This window comes from Lytechinus variegatus, chromosome 6 (genome assembly GCF_018143015.1).
Source record: "Lytechinus variegatus isolate NC3 chromosome 6, Lvar_3.0, whole genome shotgun sequence".
In the NCBI taxonomy this organism is placed as follows: domain Eukaryota; kingdom Metazoa; phylum Echinodermata; class Echinoidea; order Temnopleuroida; family Toxopneustidae; genus Lytechinus; species Lytechinus variegatus.
The window spans coordinates 11809471-11829522 of record NC_054745.1 but is presented as its reverse complement, the minus strand read 5'-3'; the positions used below and the strand labels follow the sequence as shown (position 1 = coordinate 11829522).

The 20052-nt window shown below is 36.7% G+C and overlaps 1 protein-coding gene across 1 annotated transcript; it reads right to left on the bottom strand.

Moving 5' to 3' along the window:
- Positions 1–2980: 2980 nt before the first annotated feature.
- Positions 2981–9263, bottom strand: LOC121417006 (ephrin-B2-like). The gene is made up of 4 exons (XM_041610543.1): positions 8980–9263; positions 8300–8401; positions 7116–7292; positions 2981–6814 (listed from the first exon to the last, which is right to left on the bottom strand). Exons 1-4 carry the CDS (start codon positions 9248–9250, stop codon positions 6675–6677), a joined length of 690 nt encoding a protein of 229 aa, XP_041466477.1. The 5' UTR covers positions 9251–9263; the 3' UTR covers positions 2981–6674.
- Positions 9264–20052: the final 10789 nt, after the last annotated feature.

Sequence of the window (20052 nt, the reverse complement as noted above, 5' to 3'; positions counted from 1 at the left end):
CTTAAATAAAATAGGAGGGTTTATATAACTAATATGAGGGTTTAATAATCAATGTGATGGATAATGTTTAAGGACTGTGGACAAGACTAGTCTTTGCAGGCTAGTCTAGTCAACAGACTTTTAAATTATTGTGCTATCATTAATCTTTCCTCTAGAGAACCAAGAGGCTACTTTAAGATGGTATCCATTAGATAATGAGAAGTTTTCAAGATTCTTTTGTTAGCCTACTGCCTACTGGAACCAGGGGACTTCCATTAAGCTGTTGTAAGTTAAGAGCGACTTTAAGAACGACTGGTGATCCTTTTGTGTATAGCATTTACCAAAAGAAAGGATCACCCGTCGTTCTTAAAGTCGCTCTTAACTTACGAACAGCTTTATGAAACACCCACCGGATAATCTCTGTCTAAAAGCCTGTAGGTATCACAGATCTAAGTAGTCAACAGGTTAACCCATTGCCTACTGGAATCAGGTGATCCCTGTCCAAAGCCTATAGGAATCACAGATCTAAGTAGTCAACAGGTTAACCCATTGCCTACTGGAATCAAGTGATCCCTGTTAAAAGCCTATAGGAATCACAGATCTAAGTAGTCAACAGGTTAACCCATTGCCTACTGGAATCAGGTGATCCCTGTTAAAAGCCTATAGGAATCACAGATCTAAGTAGTCAACAGGTTAACCCATTGCCTACTGGAATCAGGTGATCCCTGTTAAAAGCCTATAGGAATCACAGATCTAAGTAGTCAACAGGTTAACCCATTGCCTACTGGAATCAGGTGATCTCTGTTAAAAGCCTATAGGAGTCACAGATCTAAGTAGTCAACAGGTTAACCCATTGCCTACTGGAATCAAGTGATCCCTCTTAAAAGCCTATAGGTATCACAGATCTAAGTAGTCAACAGGTTAACCCATTGCCTACTGGAATCAGGTGATCCCTGTCCAAAGCCTATAGGAATCACAGATCTAAGTAGTCAACAGATTAACCCATTGCCTACTGGAATCAGGTGATCCCTGTTAAAAGCCTATAGGAATCACAGATCTAAGTAGTCAACAGGTTAACCCATTGCCTACTGGAATCAGGTGATCCCTGTTAAATACCTATAGGAATCACAGATCTAAGTAGTCAACAGGTTAACCCATTGCCTACTGGAATCAGGTGATCCCTGTTAAAAGCCTATAGGAATCACAGATCTAAGTAGTCAACAGGTTAACCCATTGCCTACTGGAATCAAGTGATCTCTGTTAAAAGCCTATAGGAATCACAGATCTAAGTAGTCAACAGGTTAACCCATTGCCTACTGGAATCAGGTGATCTCTGTTAAAAGCCTATAGGAGTCACAGATCTAAGTAGTCAACAGGTTAACCCATTGTCTACTGGAATCAGGTGATCTCTGTTAAAAGCCTGTAGGTATCACAGATCTAAGTAGTCAACAGGTTAACCCATTGCCTACTGGAATCAGGTGATCTCTGTTAAAAGCCTATAGGAATCACAGATCTAAGTAGTCAACAGGTTAACCCATTGCCTACTGGAATCAGGTGATCCCTGTTAAAAGCCTATAGGAATCACAGATCTAAGTAGTCAACAGGTTAACCCATTGCCTACTGGAATCAGGTGATCCCTGTTAAAAGCCTATAGGAATCACAGATCTAAGTAGTCAACAGGTTAACCCATTGCCTACTGGAATCAGGTGATCTCTGTTAAAAGCCTATAGGAATCACAGATCTAAGTAGTCAACAGGTTAACCCATTGCCTACTGGAATCAAGTGATCTCTGTTAAAAGCCTATAGGTATCACAGATCTAAGTAGTCAACAGGTTAACCCATTGCCTACTGGAATCAGGTGATCCCTGTCCAAAGCCTATAGGAATCACAGATCTAAGTAGTCAACAGATTAACCCATTGCCTACTGGAATCAGGTGATCCCTGTTAAAAGCCTATAAGAATCACAGATCTAAGTAGTCAACAGGTTAACCCATTGCCTACTGGAATCAGGTGATCCCTGTTAAAAGCCTATAGGAATCACAGATCTAAGTAGTCAACAGGTTAACCCATTGCCTACTGGAATCAGGTGATCCCTGTTAAAAGCCTATAGGAATCACAGATCTAAGTAGTCAACAGGTTAACCCATTGCCTACTGGAATCAGGTGATCTCTGTTAAAAGCCTATAGGAGTCACAGATCTAAGTAGTCAACAGGTTAACCCATTGCCTACTGGAATCAGGTGATCTCTGTTAAAAGCCTATAGGAGTCACAGATCTAAGTAGTCAACAGGTTAACCCATTGCCTACTGGAATCAGGTGATCCCTGTTAAAAGCCTATAGGTATCACAGATCTAAGTAGTCAACAGGTTAACCCATTGTCTACTGGAATCAGGTGATCTCTGTTAAAAGCCTATAGGAATCACAGATCTAAGTAGTCAACAGGTTAACCCATTGCCTACTGGAATCAGGTGATCTCTGTTAAAAGCCTATAGGAATCACAGATCTAAGTAGTCAACAGGTTAACCCATTGCCTACTGGAATCAGGTGATCCCTGTTAAAAGCCTATAGGAATCACAGATCTAGGTAGTCAACAGGTTAACCCATTGCCTACTGGAATCAGGTGATCCCTGTTAAAAGCCTATAGGAATCACAGATCTAAGTAGTCAACAGGTTAACCCATTGCCTACTGGAATCAGGTGATCCCTGTACAAATCCTATGGGAATTACTGAATTCAGTAGCAAGTGGTTTAATTGGAATAACTAAATAATGTCTGCCCATATAACAAATTTCTAAATCCTTTCAGGTATATCAATGCATCATACTAACATAATGATGTCAGTAGAGGGCACCATTTCTTTTAAAATCAATACTATTATTTAATTTCAAATCGGTCTACATGCAGAGAAATTACTTTTTTACAAGTGAAATCTAACCAACATTTTCTTGGAAAGCATATGGAATTTATTACTGAGTAATTTTGATAATTTTGAATTATATTTTCAAACCATTATTGATATATATTTTTTATTTTGGTAAGTTGATATGGAATGGAATAATCATGATTTTTGTCTAAGATAACATTTATCACTTTTATTACTATAATCAATTTCTATTTAATGCTTCATGATTACTTAAATGCTAAGGCAATTTTACTATCATTGCATTGGAACCAATATCAGACTGAATGCCCAATCACAGATTTGAAAAGATAACATACAAACAGAAAATCAAGAAAAGAAATTGGTGGTTTGTCATTGCAAATAATTGAAAATCATAAGATAATTCCAAGACAAATAATAAAATTGAAATGAAAAAGTCAAGAAATCAAGTTGGTGGTACATCATCGTCTCGAAGTAAAAAAAAAAAATCAGAAAAAAAAATGTTCAACATGAATTGACGGGTGGGTTTGGTTAAATCTTTCATAGCTATCACTTTAGAATTAACAAGTTTGCATGAGGTTTACCCTGAATCTGTTCAAGCAGCGGCTAGAGTTTGACAGCAGTGTCGCTATTCGTTAGATTGAATGTAATCAGACACTTTATCAGGTGACCATAATGATGTCATGTGACCACATCATGTGACCTTTATATCATCAAAATGTTTTACCTCATGAATGAAATTGATAACACAACATCCCTCAACATCCTATCACCTAAATCAAATTTTAAAATATAACCCAATCACCAAGTTCAGTATTATGATACTTTCATCCAAGGTTTAAATATCTATTTTCTTTATGGACAGTCAATTAGGAATTAACCTTTAAATAAGGAGACAATGTTCATTGTAACAGTCCCATATATAAGAATACAGGTGCAGTTCAGAATACAACTTGTTCAAGGTATAAATAAATATATCATAATTGTTACAGGCAATGTCTCATTTAAGTCTACTCTACTGTATTCATCATAAACCAATACTCTTATAAATAGATCTTGTTTCATCCATACACGATAGAAACATTAAAGAAGATATATTTTTAGTAAAAGAATATTCAGATGCTCTACTTAGGTGACAATTTGAATATAAATCATTGAAACATGAAGTGAAATATTTGGAGGAAAACAATATCTTTTTTAGGTTATTGGTCCCCTTTTGATATAATCACAAGACCACATTTCAAAATTTTACTATATTATTGTCATAAATAGAAAACATAGGAAGCAATGTTGGATTTTCTTTTATTTTAATGAAATTCATAATTTTAATACAAAAAGAGCAGTGCATGGCAAAAAGAAATTTATTTGATTTGTGCTGCACACCCCTCTGTTCTAAATTCAAGTGATACCCCTATCAAGCTAAGTGGACTCTCCTAAATGTGCATTCACACCATGTCAATATGGACTCTACCATTATTTGGGAAGGTAAGATAAAAAACGCTTTGGAAGCACAATTTCTGGGGAGTGTTTCATGAAACTTCTTGTCGGTGAATTTCACTTACAAATTTGCTCTCGGCCAATCAGATGCAACCATTTCAGTAGCTTATAACACTAGTCTGTGAATGTAACCGACAACACAATCAATCTCCCTTCATTTCAAATTGAATATTATATACTACATTGCAATTTCACAATGCTTCTAAAATGAACAAAAAAAAACACATACGCAAAAGAAATTTAAAGCAATAAGATACACAAAGTTTGGCATATATAAATAAAATTTAGAGAAAAAAAACACAAACAGTAGTTTTCTTAACAAGAGATGTATAATGTAATTATCATATGAAAAAAAGTCCATTTTATAGCATCAAGTTTTTACATAACACGAGTGCAATAATATATTCTTATGTACAACTGTACAAAATAGTCATCCAAAATATTATTTTCTTCAAAGTTTACAAATGCAAGTTGATCAAATAGTATAATGAGCAATTAACATTCAGATTTATTTTCTCTCCTCTCTCTCTCTCTCCCTCTCTCTCATACACACTCTCCTCTCCAAATATCTTATTCTCGTATAATTATCCTCGAAAAAAATTGCAGCTTTTTCGGGAAGGAGACATATTCAAGTATAAAAGATTATTTCTTTTTTTTTAAAGTACAAATACAACTTCTTAGAGAAGGAGAACTCTCTCATTTTGGACAAATATTGTCAAAATGATTTTGATTCCTCTGCAAATAAGGCTTTCTCAATAAATCCTTCAGATTCTCTAACGTTAAAAAGGTCTGCAATTTGCAATTTCACCTCGATATTGTTAGTGAATTAACATACGAGAAAGCAGGGGCCGCGGAACGGTTTGGAAAGTTTGGGGGGGGCTGATCATGCAAAAATCACAATCAGGTGGTCATTTTTATGGTTTTATACACAGTTTTGGAAAAAAAGTGGGGTTGAACCCCCCCACCCTCCCCATTTCGCAGCCCCTGGAAAGGAGCTATTCCATTCTCGGTATGTAAGAGAGTAGATTTCACAGAAATAACAATTGCAGAACCAATTAAACTATTTTTCGAGAATTCATAGTGCCATTTAATATGTTAATAGTACTAAGTATTTAAACCTCTTTCTTTGCTATATCTTTTTTAAGTACAAACGTTCCCTCCAATTTCATAGTCACATTTCTCATGCTATTTCTGTTGCTATGTACATGGAGTTATTCATGGGAGGTGCATTCCAAATCAAATCAAGGGGAAAAATTCACAACTTGATGAAAGTAATTTCATGGGTGAGTTGTGGGTTCAAATTCCAGCTGTGGCATTATTTGCTTCAGCAACAAATTGCTCCTCCATTTTGTGCTGCACTTGACCCAGGTGAGGTAAATGGGTACCTGGTAGGAATTGATTCCTTGAAATGCTTGTGTGCTTGAAAGGGCTTGCTGGGTAAAAGCCAAGGTAATAATATCCAAGTCTATTTGGAAGCGCATAGAGAAGTTAGATTACAACATGATATGCGCGATACAAGAACTGCAGGTTATCATTAGACAGTGCCTATTGTATTGATATGCACTAGATTACCCATAATCCCCTTGAACAAATCATCAAATATAAATATTTGTAAAACCTTTGTGCATAAGCAGTAATAAATTCCTCTAAATTGTAATTAAACAGAATAAATAATTATTTCACCCCAAATTGTAGACTGGTGTTTGATCATTTGAGTGGCAAGTTCAATCGTTGGTGGATTTTTTTTAAGAGTGCCCCCTATTGTTGAAAATTAGTGTATAGTTACTATTATTGCCTGATACTGATACACAGTTGGGTGATGGCTGTGCTTCAATGCACCCCCAACATGTAATATACAAAACTATGCACCAGTGGTAATGGCAACTGGAAACGAGGAGAGGATTTATTTTTGTGGCTCGCAGAAAAATAAATAAATGAATGCTCAGCATTAAATGATAAATTTGACATTTTTCCATATGGCTTTGAGATGGTTTGTGCCAGGGGTAATGGATCAAAATTTGTAAGACCTGGGGGAGTTATCTCTGACTTTAAAATCAAACTTAAATTCCCAGGTGCACGTGGTATACAACGCATCCCCTCATTTAATCTACTGCATACAGGAAACAGATAGCCCATGGGAAAAGCCAATGGGAATGACCAAACCCGGTAGCCAATGGTTTAACGTGGAATGCACCTCCGATCAAGGGACGGCTTAATCGCCGTCTATGTTCCGACAATCCTCCCTTTCTTCTACAGGCACAAAGTACACACTACATTATCTTTTAAATTAGAAAAAAAAACATTCAAAAGAGGTCAAAGGTCACGGATGAAGCCATCTGACGACTGCAACAAGCAACGAAACTAACAGAAGGGTCGTTGAAACGTGCCTCCTGTCTGCTCTTCCTCGCGTCATGTTGTCTCCAATATCGTTTGTTTCTGGTGTCGTGGAGGACTGGCCACCTAAAAAAGGGAGAAAGAAAATAAATTAGGAGCAAAATTACATATAGGTTTTCAAAAGTATCATATTATGCTGAACTATGAAGACAAAATTGTGCAAGAATATTGGATATACTTTTTCACATTTGTATATCTGCATGTACATGTAATTTTCATAGCCCAAATCCAATTATTTTAAACATATTCTTTGTTATGTTCCATCCCCTCTCCCCCAATCCTCCTTCCTTTCTTCTTTCAAAGGTGGATAATTTGTACTAATGCCCCCACTGATATGCACTATCATAAAATATACCACTGTCATTACCAGTTGTATACTGTGTTGTTTTTCTTGTTGTTGTTGCTTTTGTAGTGGTGGTCCTCAGGGTCGTTGTTTCCCTCGTTGTTGTTCTTGTTGTCGCACTTGTGACAGGTCGTGACGTGTCGGGTGGTGTTGAGTTTGAGCGAATTGTCGAAGACGTAGGAGTACCGGTGGTGGCTGGAACTAAGCAAAAAGAAAATAAAATTTTAAAATGAAAATCTTCCAGGCGGTATTCTAGTCACCATCTCACATGTGCTTTGGTAGGTAGATTCATATTCATCCAAGATATATACTACATTATTGAGCTGCCATATGGACAGGATCATGATTCACCGACTCTGTGATTCTGAAAAAATCTGATAAAATTTATATCGGTGAGGAACATCTAACTCCCATCAAAGGTACCCGAAATCCTTCAGTGAAATGATGACTTTAACATGCAAGGCATTGTGTGGAATATGCAGTGCATTGTGGGTAATGAAACTCTTTCCACTACACAGTTAACATGATAAACAACATCAGTTAATGGTTAAACCTTAGGGTCCAGTTTCATAAAAAATATCCAAGTTTACTATCAGCTAATCAAAGGAAATGATTCCAGTACCTTAAAACTGTTCACACAAATTTGTTATTATAACATGTTTATCAAATGGTATCAAATGTACCTTGATGGATGGTGATACAACTACTCTAATATATCATTCTTTAACATTCATTTAATAATTAGTTTCACGACTTTGAGTGATTTACCGGTGCTAACGTTGTCTAACACCAGTTACACCAACAAAAGTCCTGACAAATCAAAGCTATTACATTATTTCGAATGTCATATCATCGTTCAGTTAATACTTTTTCATTGGGGTGAATATGGAATAGTAATGTTAATCAAGAAGTTGCTTAAAATTATGACAAATCAAAACTATTTATATATAACATACATTTGTTTCTACAAGTAATCATAATACAGCCCTCTCGATTATATCTTTTATTAGAAAAATCTATAATCTCTGCATAATTCTGCCAAAATTTGATCAAGATTCGACATCAACTTTTGACTTCATTCATGATTTTATGTGCAATCGGCCTGCAAACATCTTGACCATCCCACCCAACAATCGACAGTCCCACAATTTGTGCATACATCATTTAAAGGAGGATCATGCCATTATGGTTTAAAGGCGAGTTCTTACCTGTTGGTTTAGGTTTGACATAAACTCTTAACTTCATGTTGTGTGTTGCACATAAACCCCCACTTGTATTATCAATGCCATTTTCTGTGCCATTTGAAGTTGCTGCAAAAATAAAATGAGACAAAGAGAATGGTTACTTTTTTATGCCATCTTTAAGTGATATACAAATGAAAAAAAAACATTTGGTCCTAGCTGGTATCATCATTGATATTTTGTGATGTACTTACAAAGAAAAAAATCATAATCTTCACCACCTCTGCCATAATGGCTACCATCATGATCATCCTCCTAATCATCATTATCATCATCAACTCTTCTATCATCATTATCATTCATCATCATCATCATCACCATCATCATCATCACCATCACCATCATCATCATTATCACCATCATCATCACCATCATCATCATCATCATCATCATCATCATTATCATCATTATCACCATCATCATCACCATCATCATCATCATCATCATCATTATCATCATCATTACCATCAACTCTATCATCATCATCATCATCATCATCATCTTCATCATCATCATCCTCATCGTCATCATCATCCTCATCATCATCATCATCATCATTTTTCTCTTAGCTGGGAAAAGAGTATCAGTCAGTATGTTTTGATATCACAGATTTTCATTAAGAGATCGATCAGGATATCGAGACTTACTGATAAAATAATATTCCTCATCGTGATTAAACGTTGGACCTCGGGGGTACGGCGTATGTTCTTGAAACAGTAACGTCAGTCTATTTTGGACGAAAGGACGATTGCAGGACAATAGATGGCGGTTTCTCGCTGATAACGAACACTGCTCGTAACCTTGGTAAGAGACTTGCATGAATTTGAGGTATTGCGCTTTTAATCTTCCCTCTGTTGTATTTGTTGTTTGTGGACATTGGATATCGATGAGGTCGTTGATGTCGACAGAAATATTCATCCCAGTGCTTGTGAAACTGTGGTGGAAGAAATGAGACAAACAGAAAGTTAATAACTGGGTATTTTTATGGAGGATATGGCCCTGTTGCATAATAGAAAAACAACTGATTGTAACAATGAGTCAATTTAATAATTTGTACCAAAGTTTTCTTCTGTTACTATCAATGTTACCTGTCAGGGGTATCATTCTTTGAATACATGAACAAAATGTGAAAATGCCCCAAAACCTCAAATTTTAAACATATTTAGCCCCCTCCCCCTTTCAAAACCATTCCAGGGGCCCTGCCTTTTCATGCTAATAATCAGTGAACATATGCTGACTATAACCTAACATTAAAAGATCCCTAAGCCTTTATTAGCATTTTGTCAGAAATAGCTTATATTTAGTGCATGATCTACTACATAAAAATTCTTTAGCCAAGGGCTAAAAATTGTACCTCATTCTTAGCAAAACAGCCTGTCTTTATAACTTCAGACAGCGACATTTGTGTGTCACGTATCACATTCAACTTTGAAAGTAAAATTTTCAAAAATATATTTGCACCTCTGAAAATGGCACAAAGGGTACCTCCCCGTGCCCCCTAAAAACTACACTGGCCTTAGATTCACTTCAGTCCCACATACAGCATAACATGTTCTTCAACTAGGCTGATACTATGAAAAATTCAATTAAAAAGGATACACTCCAAGTCTGAGGAGTTTAATTTGATTTGCCCCGTCAGGGATACAATAGAATTTTCAAAGGATCGGGCAGGACGATAAGCCTGTGGTTGGCTGATCAAGGCACGGTTCGTAGCCCGCGGCAACGAGAAAGTTCAGCAGATAAGCTCTTTGTGTGAGCCGAGGAGGAGGAGGAGGGGAAAGTACTTGGACACAATTTGACAGAATTTCAATATCAACATGAGTTTAAAGGGAAGCTCACCCTGAATAAAAGTTTGTTGCAGAAAAAAATGATTAAAAATACAGGTGAAAGTTTGAAGAAAATCCATTGAAGATTAAGAAAGTTATCAGAATTTTGATTATTGAATTTGTGACGTCATAAACAGGCATCTGCCCCATATGTTATGTAATGTTAAATGCACAAATTTCAATTTTTTTAATGGTTCCTTATGACTTAATTTTGTTTTCTTTTTAGGAACAGGTGCAAAATGATTTGTCTATTGTTATACTGAAATTACAATAAAAACCATTTTCAATTTTCTGAGAAAATGACATTTCATTAACTTTTTTTACCAGTTGATATTTAGGAAAGCTGCTCACATACGATGTCACAAATCACATAAATAAAATTTCTAATAACTTTTTTATTCTTTGATGGAATTTCCTCATATCTTCGCCAATAATTTTTTTTTCTGCTATTTTTACAATAAACTTTTTGTCAGGGTACACTTCCCCTTTAAGGAGAGTCGCCTATTGAGTTTAGTTTCACAAGAGGCAAGGACAAAACTAAGAATAAACCGCAGACCAAGCTCTGAAAATCAGTGAAAATCACGCCAAGGAACATGGTGGCTTGCTTTGATCAAGGCCTAATATCATATCAATTGAAATGAATCACAAATGCTTGAAATCAATGACAAATTCAATAGCAACCTGCAACCCATCTCACAACTCGCCGTCGACAACAAAGTCAACTGTTGTCAAATCAACAGGAATCAAGGGGGGGGGGGTAGATTAAAACAAAAGATGATCCCCCCCCAAAAAAATAAGAAGAAATATTCAACAATTTTCTTCTTTTTTTTTTACTACAAGTTGGATGAAAGAAACTTGAACAATCATACAATACATCCACATATTCCAGCCTTTTCTTCTATTGTTTAGAGTGTGAAGTTGCGGTAAAGTACATGTATTATCAAAACGTGATGCCGATATGAACCGATAAACCCTACCGCAAAATGAAAAAGGGTCACATCTGACCGCTTGACAATGTTCCGGCACCCTGGTAAACCCACTAAATTATATTCATTAGCATTCACGGGGCTTGTCGGTACTTGATTAAAAGAAAATATTCCTTTATCGTGGAGGAAATTTGCCCCCTTTTTCTATGGTGACTTTGCCCGAGGGTTTATTCCTTGTGTTAATATAATTTGTCTGTGTTTGGTATTGGAGGATTATAGCTTGCATTTTGTCCTCTTCTCTCCCTCTCCTTCTTTCTCTCTCTCTCTGCTTCCTTTTCTCATTTCTTTCATTTCTTCTGTGTATGGCTCTAATCTGTCTTCCTCTCTTGCTTGTGCACAAAAATATTTTTCATCAAAATTTAAAAAAGAAAAAAAGAATAATGATAGGAATGATAGGAAGAAAAAGACATCAAAATTGTGAGTGAGGCATAATTAGAGAGAGGAGGTAAGAAGGATTGATTGTAGAGAGAGGAAGAAAATAAAGAGAAAGAAAGAGAGAGAGCGTAGGAAAATGAAATGCAACCCGAAATGTACTTTCAAGCATGCAAAAAGATGTGTGCACAGGAGAATAAAGTGGAATGCTGCCCTCTGCAGCTCATTCAATGCCAATCATTTTTCAGCAGCTCCATCAATAAAGAGGTGGGTCTCATGAATCAAAGTTTTATTCACTAGTTATTTATTGGTAAGATAATCTTAATAACTTAACAGTCTTTTCGCATTCGAACTAGTCCAAAATGATTGTTTTTGGTAAAATTTCTATAGCCAAACCTACCCGATATCACTTGTAAGAAACTATGAAGTCCACAATTTAATCCTAACTTAGAATTTGTAGATTTCTTATAAGATTCTCCTACACTAAAACCATGTAATAAAACCAAGTTTGCAAAATACAGTTTTCCACAATATCTTGGGGTGTTTTTCTAGCCACAGATAGTGTTGTTTCAAAGAGAAAAAAATGGCATTTCAGAGGGTTTTTACCTCTTTTCTTAAAAAAGAGCAAGAAATCATATTGAGATTAAAAAACAACAACTTGAAATTACTGATCTACTGATTTAACATGAAAGATTAATTCTCCTGTCTTCCATAAAAAGTATGTATTAGCTTGTATTCACTTTGTTATACAGTGAAAGACTTAGCTATAAAATACATCCTCAAGTGAAGCACTATAATTCTATGCAGTATTCTTTAATGAATACACAACTATCATGTGGTCATTATCATTTTAAGTTAACAATATTGATTTTATAGCATGTTTCCATGGAAACTACCAAGGAAACATTGGAATTTAAAAGAAAAAAATACTGTGGTTTTTGTGCTATGATATCAGTAACTGTTAACAGCTATGTTCCACCACAAACCATGGTAAACATGCAGTGGACATGAATTAACAGTGTAGCTTTGCAATACAGGTCGCACGCTGCAAGTAGACACAACCCTAAGTAGGGGGCTATTGTAAACAAAGCCAGTCTTCATTGTCCTGTAATAAAGTAAGTGGGGGTTTTGTCAATTTATTTGAACAGTGATCAAGAGGAGTATGTAACAGACTGAGCTTGTTTGCAAATATTCTTTCCCCTCTTTTTACACTATAGGTGCATTCACATCTTTACCTATATGGAAAAAAACATGATGTGGGCCAATATTATAAAGAGATCCTGTTCAAGCAGAATATTCAAAGTCTTTGCATCCACACTTACCCCAATGAGATTGGGGTAACTCTCATTGGGGTAACTTTTCAGCATGCCAAGAAAATTCCTGTCCTTACGTTTATCATATGTATAGACATGTCCAAGTATGTAATGTTTATGTTAAAGGGGTGGTCCAGGCTGAAAATATATCTCAATACACGGAGTAGACTTCACTGAGCAAAACGCCGAAAATTTCATCAAAATCGGATAACAAACAATAAAGTTATTGAAGTTTAAAGTTTAGCAATATTTTGGGAAAACAGTCGTCATGAATATTCATTAGGCGAGCTGATGATGTCACATCTCCACTTTCCGTTTTCTTATGTTATTACATAAAATGATAATTTTTTCATTATTTCATACTTGTGCGAATAATATGTCTCCCTTATAATGAAATAAGTTGCAGCAATAAATATCTAATGCACTAAATCAGTTGTCAATCAAATTTTTCTAGTTCTTGGAGGAAAAAAATTGAATAAACCTAATTTCATATAATAAAATACAAAAGAACAAGTGGAGACGTGACATCATCAGCCCACCTCATGAATATTCATGAGGACTGTTTTTACAAAATATTACTAAACTTAAAAATTCAATAACTTTGCTATTTGTTGTCCGATTTTGATGAAATTTTCAGCACTTTGCTCAGTGAGTTCTACTTATTTACTAAGCTATAAATACTTTCAGCCTGGACCAACCCTTTAATGATTCATGTAAAAGCCAGTGGAGGGAATGATTTGATGTATATGCCTATATCAAACTTGAGTCTAATTGAATTGAAGTGAATTGAAAAGTTTTTGTAAGTTGCTTTTACATTCCTACAAACTTTAAAATTGATAAGTTCCTACATATGGGATAGAATGAATACTATACTTTCACACTGGCAAAAGGTAGAAGTTACAAATGCTCTGAGCCAATCAGATAAGAGGATTTCAGTAGCTTAAAACAAGCAGTCAGTGAAAATATTCACTGTTTCACTGTTCACTGTCTATTTTATGAAATGTTCAAGAGGAGGAAGGTGTGAAAACGCATTGCATCCATTCTGCTTCTGTTTACCACACAGAAGGAAAGATGGTGTCTTCAAAAGAAGAAAACAAGGATAAAAGAGAAGAAAAAAAAAACAGTTTACCAACATAATTAGCATTTATATAGATGTGTGTATGTGTGGGCATGAATCTGTGTGTGTGTGGGGGGGGGGGAAGTACTACACAAAATAAATGGCATCCTCTATGTTGCAAACAAAACCTTTTCATTAATGTGTGAAAATGAAGCTGTGAGAGTTTTAACATGGCTCTGGCTAAAAGTTTTCAAAAGAAACATGATCTTCCTTCTAAATAAATAGCTGGATGAGTCACTCAAGTGGTTGGTTTTGTCTGGTAGATTAGAAAGAATGTCACACTTTACTCTGTATCTCATCGAAAAAGAAAGGAATTTGGGATATTCTGCAAAGGTGTGCTTCTTGAAATAGAATTAGACAGTTATTAGGTCTTTGTCTTGCTTTCATGGTGTACAATTCTACCACTCATCTGCATGCTACAATAACCCTTGTAGTGTCATAGTATAGTAGTTCTGACTCACACCTTGCAATCAGGTTTCGGGTTAAAATCCCAGCCACAAAATTAATTTCCTTCAGCAAGAAATGCATCCATACTGAGCTGCACTCAACCCAGGTGAGGTAAATGGGTACAAATACAAATTCCCAAAAGAAACTTTTGATGGGCAACAAAACTGAAACCTAGCAAGGCTGGTGAAGTACAATTCACATGCACGTATTCAACATGGAACCACCCAGGTGCAGATCCAGTTGGGGGAGGGGGCATATGCCCCCTCCCCCTTTTGAGAAGCAAAATTAAAAATTTGTAATGTAAAAATGCCATATTTTTTTGGTTGTCAAATTTTTCGGGTACGAAAAATCCTTTATTTGTGGTTCAAAAACCCTTTTTGGGGGGCTTGCCAAATTTTTTGGGGGTACGAAATATCCTTAATTTGTGGTTGAAAACCTTTTTTTTTGGGGGGGGGGGGTGCTGGTCAAAATTTTCCTCCGAAAAAATTTGCCTCCTAACTCCCTAGTATTACCAAGATGCCAGCCCATGCATGCTAACACAAATAAGGCACATAATCAAGGACCTACTAGAGGTCTGTGATATGATATACTCTAAAAAATATCAGTGATATCAAATTTAGCTGATATAATCAAAATCATGTGTGCGACCTTTCTCTGTGTACTCTGTGGGCCTTCCTCTATCCCGTCTTCTTTGGTTCTGACCTCGTCTTCTCCATCCCCATCCTCATCTATCCATCCTTTGTCCTTCATTCCATCCTTCCTCCTCCACTTCCAACTTGATGCTTTATACCTCAAATAATTCCCTTCTAATTCCACCTTCAATCTTATTCATTCATATTTCCTCATTATTTAATTTTAGCTATCTGTCAGTCAGTCTGTCTGCATATCTCTTTATATATCTGTACCACTTTCTCCCCAATCTCTGTTTCTGTCTCTCTCTATAATTATATCTTGGTCTCTCTTTCTCAAGTCACAATCCTCTTACTTGTTTCTCTTCCCAATTACTAATTCGTTCCCTATTTCTCCAAACTTCTTTCAGTTATCTCCATCTCCATCCTCATCCTCCACTCCCTCCCTTTCTCTCCCTCTCCCCCCCCCCCCCATCCTCTCCCCTCCTTCTCTAGCTTTTCTTCTCCCTCTCCATCCTGGGGTTTTCATCTTCTCAACCTTCACCAATAAATTTCCAACCTTCTGTCTTCCCCCTCCATCTACCTCTTTCTCCCTCCCTCCTCTCCTCTCTCTCACCCCATCTCTCCCTCTGTCCCCTCCCTTCTTTTACCACCCTCCTCTCCCATTTCCACCCCTCAACCTTCATCAATTATCTCCATCCCTCTTCCTTTCTCTTTCTCCTATCTATCCCTCTCCTCTCCCCATTCATCTCTTTCACCCCATCTCTCCCTCTCCATCCCTAATCATCTCTCCCTCTGTCTCCCCTCCCTTCTTACACCACCCTCCTCTCCCATTTCCACCCTCAACCTTCATCAATTATCTCCACCCTCTTCCTTCCTCTTTCTCCCTCTCTCCTATCTATCCCTTTCCTCTCCATTCCTCTCTTCATCCTCCCAACCTTCCTCAATAAATCTCCAACTCCCACCTGATGTAAATACCCAACAATCATATTGTTCAATTTCTTTCTATGAACTCCCAAGATCAGAAAACCCGATGACATCTGTTTCAATCATACACAGCTTCATTTGAAGGTCACGACCTCTAATGAAAGCAAAGGTCAGAGGTCATGAGCAATACAAGATTGCTCCAATGGAAGTGAACCACATTGTATCAGTTAAAGCAAGTTCAACTTACTCTGATGAGCTAGCATGGCATAGCAAATGAATTTATAGATGCCCCCTTCACATTTATTTCTATTTATCATGAAGTGATTATTACTTAAATTATAATTTTGATTGTCACGTGAATGACACAACAAACATACACATAAAACAGTGGCAAAAAGACAGAACATTCGCAATAGAGTTTTCAATGTATAAATAAAGAAAAGTACATGGCCCCGGCTAATAAGAAACATGAAACCCATAACAACATCCATCAACATTTTCTGCCAACGCAAAGTCATAACCCTGGGCTATGGGATGAAACTGTTCGGAAATGGACGAAACCTTACGGGTGGGGGAGAAGAAATTTTTTTAGAGAACATTTTTTTCATTTCAATGGCAACTTTCATAATTTGCCATATTGGTCAAAATACCCAACGGCCAAAATATAAAAAGAAAACTAATAAAACTTTGAAAATTGATTTGCATTCTTTCATCTGTAGAACAGTTTCTTCTCATTAATATGTAATAGAGAGCTTGTTAATCATTAAATATATGAAAATTCAAACATTTGAAATTTTATATAAAACAAAAAAAATACTAGGTGTGTGATGCCATCGGTGTTTGGTAATCACGAAGCTGTTCATAAAGTTACATACAACTGGAACATGTTCCTAGGTGATTAGCCAGTCGTACATAATGTCATTCCTAACTTATCAACAAATTTATGAAAACATCCACCATGGATAGGCATAATTGCCCTTTTCGCTCTCAACACAAACATTTTCTCATACATTAATAGCATCACCCAGTAAACAGACTTGCATGAAATTGCAAAGCAATAAAACAATTCTCTCAAATCAATTCATTGGGTGTCACTTGTACTTTTGGACTAAAATTTGAAATAAACGACAAAATACTGAAATTATTCTCATTTTCCTCTAATCAAAATGAAATTGCATACAAGTATGGTTGGTAATTTCTACAAGACCACAAATAACTAAACCATCCACGTATTGAATTTTCATTGTTCGATTCCAAAATGAGACAATCGTCTGTAATTTTTACATTTGTCATGTAAAAGGCAAAAATTGTATTGGCAATAGATGAGGTTAAATAGAGCTTCACTAAATAAGGGGAGAAATAGGAAGAATTTCCCTTTAAATTTTGAACCAGAGAATTCTCCACTTACCAAGTCAATTTCGATTCCAACTCCACTTCGAACCAATATACTTTCTACCACTTCAGACTTGTTTCTCAGACTCCATTTTCATTGAAACAATTTCTCGAGAACAAAGTGTTTTTGTGAGCCTTGAAAGTTGGCTTATGGAAATATATGATTTATAATTGCAAAAGATGTATTTAATGGCAAAAGCAATTTGATTTTGATGAGTCTTAATTCCAGATGTTTGAATTTTTAAGGTGATAATTAAGGATGTTTATATGACAAGGGTCTTTTTTCAGAGACTAGTCCAGAGTTGTGAATGGAAGGAGAAGTGTTTCCAAGTTGGGTGACTAGTGCTTTGAATAATTCATAAGGCAATGAGTCACTCATGAATATTCATGAACCCCAACACACCTGAGGATGGATTTAAATCTAGCACCTGCAGTATCCCTCAGGCAAGCACATGTGTGAGACTATCAAATGGTGTTAAGACTTTATTTGGGGCAGAGTGTTTTGAATCGTACATCCTAAACACAGATTAAAAATATGGCTGTTCATAAGTTTCTGAAAATATTTGTCTACTGAGCAAGGATTTGAAGGAGAGAGCATTACATTTTGTACATATAACTGGCAATATGCTTAATGACAAATTCATCATCATTTTTCTTAAATATATATATATATCATTGATTATTCACAGAAAATGAAAATTGTTTCATTGAGAATGCCGATCTCAATATATAAAATCAAAAGAGCATATCTGCATTTCAGAATGGCATTAACAGCAAAATATTGAGCACATCCAAGTTTTGTTTTTAAAGAATTTCAAACACATAAAAATTTGAGTATGGACACACTGACAGCTGCTAACTGGTTGAAAACACCTTGGGATTGGAGGTGTACAGGGGGAACGTCTTGATGATCCACTCTTCCTTCTTGAATCTTTAATTTCTTCCACCCCTATCCTAATCAAATCAGGTAGACAATAAACCCAGGTAATTATTAGAGGTGCAAGATACACCCCAGGGTGTCAGAATCTGGTGGCAGAGAGGCGCACTTTATTACCCTTACAGTACAGATTCATTCCCCTTCTTTCCACCATGAACTTGTTTCTACCAACATGTACATGCAATCACCCCCTCCCCCTCAAAACTGTGCCCCTTCCCCGCCACTCATGACCCATTTTTCTCAATCTCTGATTCATAAACTTGCACGGCACGTAGTACAAGCTAATGAGCGGGGGTGTAAGGTGGCCTGTACGCTCCCCCGTCAGGTGGTATAAGGGCGCATCACATTACCCCTCAACCAGTTCCCAAAGATCAATGACTGAGGACTTATCGATTTGGGGGTAACACCTGGAGATGACCTCTCTCTTTCAGAATGTACATCCTACAGGTAGAGAATACCTTTGAGATGAGAAGATGCTTCTTTATTGAATATTCAGGGGGAGCGGAGGAAAAGAAGACAAAATCAACATCATTCACAATCTCAAAAATGTCCTTGTGGAACAAAATAATGACACGTAGATGACATTCACTGATGCAATAAAAGTCACATTTTGCAGATGTGTTTGAGAAGTGAGAAAAAAAATGTGATGGAACATTAATGCAGACCATAACTCCACATTCATGCCCCCACGATTTAATGTCTTCACAAATTAAACATAGTAATATAAACTGGATCTCAACTTGTGTTATGGACCCACATAATTCTGAAAAAGTTTTGTTTACCTTTGTGAAAGATATGACACAGAACTGACAGACTGTGTTATAATTTAAACAAGGGAAGCTTTATTAGATGGAAAACAGAATAAATACGTAAGAAACTGTTGTTCCATCTTATTTCTGTTATTCCATACATCCTTAATTTCATATTTCTTTTGATGGGTTTTTATCTTCTTCCTTCTCATAGTTTTAAAAAATCTTTCTCTCACTCTCTCACACACGTCATACCCATTCCCCCAACTCTCTTATGTTTTTCTCTATTTCTATCTCTCACTCACAAGCGTCATTAACGTCCATGCCCAACCCCTCCCCACAGCCACTTCCATTTTCTCTCACTAGGTCCTTCCCCTACACCTCTATCCCCACCCTTTTTCTCTTTCTAATTACATATGCGCCCCTTCTTCCCTCCCCTTCCATTATCACCCTTTCTGTACCCCCCCCCCCCCCCGTCTCTCACACACATACACCCTCTCCCTTCCTCTCTATAGTTACAGCCTACATAAAAGTCCATAATCTCTCACCTCGCCCCCTTCTCCATCTTCCTATCCCCTCCTCTTCCCCCTCTCTTTCACCCATTCTCTCCATACATACCCTATTTCTCTATCTCACTCTAGTTACAGCCTACATAAAAGTCCATCATCTCTCTCTTACCCCCCCCCCTCTTCCTCTCCCCCATTTCTCCATCTTCCTTCAGCTGGACCCCCCCCCCTCTCTCCTTGTTATATCCTATATAAATGTCAGTCATCTATCCCCTCCACACCTTTCCTGTTTTTCTCTTACCCCCCATCTTCTTCATCATCCCTTCTGCCCCCACCCCTTTCTCCATCTTCCCCTCTCTCTTCCTCTCTTTCTCCCTGTTTCTTTATCAGTCAATCACATCATATATCATCCCCATACACTCCACCAGACTAATAACAGATATGTGTAGAATCATAATGAACCCTCTACCAGCTACTCCAATCACCTTATAAATGTCATCCAAGCTAGATAGCCCGTTT

Excerpts from the sequence above, each read along its gene's own strand:
- LOC121417006 (XM_041610543.1), bottom strand. The coding sequence starts at position 9,250 with ATGAATATTTCTGTCGACATCAACGACCTCATCGATATCCAATGTCCA. Across the intron at positions 8,402-8,979 it reads TGAGGAATATTATTTTATCA|CAACTTCAAATGGCACAGAA; the intron begins GTAAGTCTCGAT and ends TTATTTTTGCAG. Across the intron at positions 6,815-7,115 it reads AACAACACAGTATACAACTG|GTGGCCAGTCCTCCACGACA; the intron begins GTAATGACAGTG and ends TCCCTTTTTTAG.